Genomic DNA, 2,862 nt, shown 5'->3' on the forward strand with positions numbered 1-2,862 from the left:
ATACTGTCACCAAACGCTGCTATCCTCTCTCTCTCTCCCTCCCTTCCTGATCTTCTGAATAGAAAATGTTGCACAGGTTGCACTTTGTACTATACATTTGTTCCCACAACACTACTGAATACCAAGCCAGAAGCAAGAGTCAGTATACCTATGTAATAATATATATATATATGTCATGATGTGGTGTAAACAGGCGCTCATCAATTTTTGGGCATAGGGGGTTATAAGGTTATTGGTATCACCTTAAAGCCTGTTCATTTGCCTTCATTTGGGTGAGAAAAAAAAATAGATCTATATTGAAAAGAAGTCGAGAAGTTTGCGATTGAAGTAGGTGGGGACCGCCAGGTGTCAGATGTAATATAAGCGATAAAATGGCAGCCAAAGTTTGGTGACTTCCAAAGTTTGAGAGTTTTTGGAAACTGCAAATGTACGTCCATTTTTTGGTGCTTTTTCCGTAAAATCCACACTGACATGTGTTCTTAAATGGACATAAAAGGTGTCGCGCCAAAAACACAACAATTTGATTAAAATTGCCCAACCGGTGGAAAAATGCGGATATCTTCGATTTCATTATTTTGACGAGCCCCTGGTTTTACCACGATGCCTCACATACACAGTCGAGTCCGCTTAAACTGGGCACAGTAAATCCGAAACGGGCGGTAAAGTGGAATAAAATAGAGCCCCAGATTTTTTTCTTTACTATTTCAGCAATCTCTGAAAACTTAACACAAAACTAAAATGAAGACCACTGTATAGGGGAGAGACGGGGGGGGAGGAGGAAAGGAGAGAGAGAGAGAGAGACAGAGACAGAGAGAGACAGAGACAGAGAGAGAGAGAGAGAGAGAGAGAGAGAGAGAGAGAGAGAGAGAGAGAGAGAGAGAGAGAGAGAGAAATAGAGAGATCACTGGCATCAAAAACAACTGCATCAACAAGAAAACAACAACGAGAACATACCAAGCACTGTGAGTATGAAGCCGATGATTATCTCTACCACACCAATAGCCTTGGGCCAGTGCTTCCCTCTGGCCCTCATCTGTGAGTAGATGACCTGTGTGTGTGTCAGCTGACCAAGGTCATCCTCCTCATCTTCGTCCTGGTGCTGCACGTACTGCACGCTAGTCGACATCCTGGACAGCAGAAAAAAAATCAATCAAATTATTAGTACAGTTGAAACAGTGTAAGACGGCCACCCGTTGTAGAGGAGAAAAGTGGCTGTATAAGACAGAGGTAGATGTCTTACACAGTGTCATTTTACTGTAAAAAAATATGTTAGTGAGGATGGGCAGTGGCCGTTTGTACAAGTGATTCTCTTAGGTTTTTGAAAACTTTTCGTAAGAGTTTTACGACACTGGCAATGCAATAAGGTTGTAAAACTGCTGAAGATTAGAGGTATAACAAGAGAGTATCAAACGCACAGAGAAAAAATTAGGAAAGATAAGGACGACAGATATTTGATAGGAAAGAAGGAGCAAACCACACCAGGATATCCCCCAGCCACCAACAATTGTCTTATAATGCAGGAGGCCTTTAGAGTAGGTTTGACTGTGTTTTCTAATTGTTATTGTCATTATATTTTTTTCCGTTATTGTTCATTGTATTTTTTTTCCGTACGTGTTTTACGCCGCTTGCAACTGCACAAAGTCATATGAGCGCGCAGGATACACTAAACATTTTCAGTTGGTAGGAAATTTGGACTTTTGCTGGTTGGTTGCCGAAGCCTACTTTTATCGCTTTTGGACCACCAAGGGATCTTTAATTAACGTGTGCAACTAGCACACGGTACCTCTGCGTTTTTTTGCCCTTAACCGAGAAAGCCAGGTGTTATAATTTACCCACCATAAGATTAAGGGGGTGGCTGAAAGACAGTAGTAAGAAAGGAGCCAAGGAGCAGCAGTAGAAAGGCTGCAGAAAGAGTCAGGAGCCCGTTCATGATCTGCATCCCCATTGACACAAGCTAGAACATTCCGAGTCAGGCTGCTTCAACCTTGCATGCTGGCAGGACCAACCCACTGCCGGTACGGACTGTGACACTTCATTGTGGGGTTAGGATGGTCCTCCCTTTTCCAATTCACCAAAGCCTCGGTTGACAGATCAGAATGAGAGAGAGTAAAACAGAAAACAGAATATAAGTGCAGAGAAGAGGGGTTGTGGTGCATCAACAAAACCCCATGCCCACCAGATGGGTAGCTGTACGCCTTGTGTGTTTGATTGTAAATGTTTTACAAACTACTCTAAACAACTTAACTGATTCAGCCTGCATTTAATTTTGACTCCGGACACAAATAATTTGTGACCTCTTCATGACCTCATGTGTGGTCTCACAAAATATAAAGAAGCATCTAAATTTGATAAAATCCTGTGTGTGACATATTAAAAATGTCCAGAATACAAAATACTATTCAATGAAACTAGAGAAAATAAAAAGGGCCGAAATGTAAGCAGTCAAGAAAAAGACGAGAGGAAAGTAATGCGAAGAAAAGGGAGCAATAGATAAGAGCTGTTCTGAACGGCTCTGCGTCAAAACACAGGTAGACGGTCAGCCGCGGTGAGCGGCACTGCAGGCTGAATCAGTTAAGACACTTCATGAAATGGGATAGGATGCTTCCACCCTACATCTAGACCATCCTCAGCTCAGTAAGATGTAGCATCCCAGCAGACAGACTGAGACACTTAGCCAAAAATGTTTCCTTCTACACAGGACTTGAACTCATGCCCTTTGCAATCAATACCAAAGGACCCAACAATCACATGACCACAGAGGCCAATGCCCATTGTTTGTGGGACAGCCAGTGATTTACATTCACGTGTGTGTGTGTGTGTGTGTGTGTGTGTGTAAGTGTGTGTGTGTGTGTGCGTGCGTGC

At 42.7% G+C, this 2,862-nt stretch overlaps 1 protein-coding gene across 1 annotated transcript in view; it reads right to left on the minus strand.

Annotated features, from left to right (window-relative positions):
- LOC101846988 overlaps positions 1-2,862 on the minus strand; it is a gene marked incomplete in the record, with an annotated part of 33,762 nt that overhangs the window by 16,675 nt on the left and 14,225 nt on the right. The window contains 1 exon segment of the mRNA XM_035972222.1: positions 955-1,127. Coding sequence (XP_035828115.1) covers positions 955-1,126 — 172 coding nt within the window.

The sequence above is a fragment of the Aplysia californica genome, unplaced genomic scaffold, assembly GCF_000002075.1.
Source record: "Aplysia californica isolate F4 #8 unplaced genomic scaffold, AplCal3.0 scaffold00617, whole genome shotgun sequence".
NCBI classification, from domain to species: Eukaryota; Metazoa; Mollusca; class Gastropoda; order Aplysiida; family Aplysiidae; genus Aplysia; species Aplysia californica.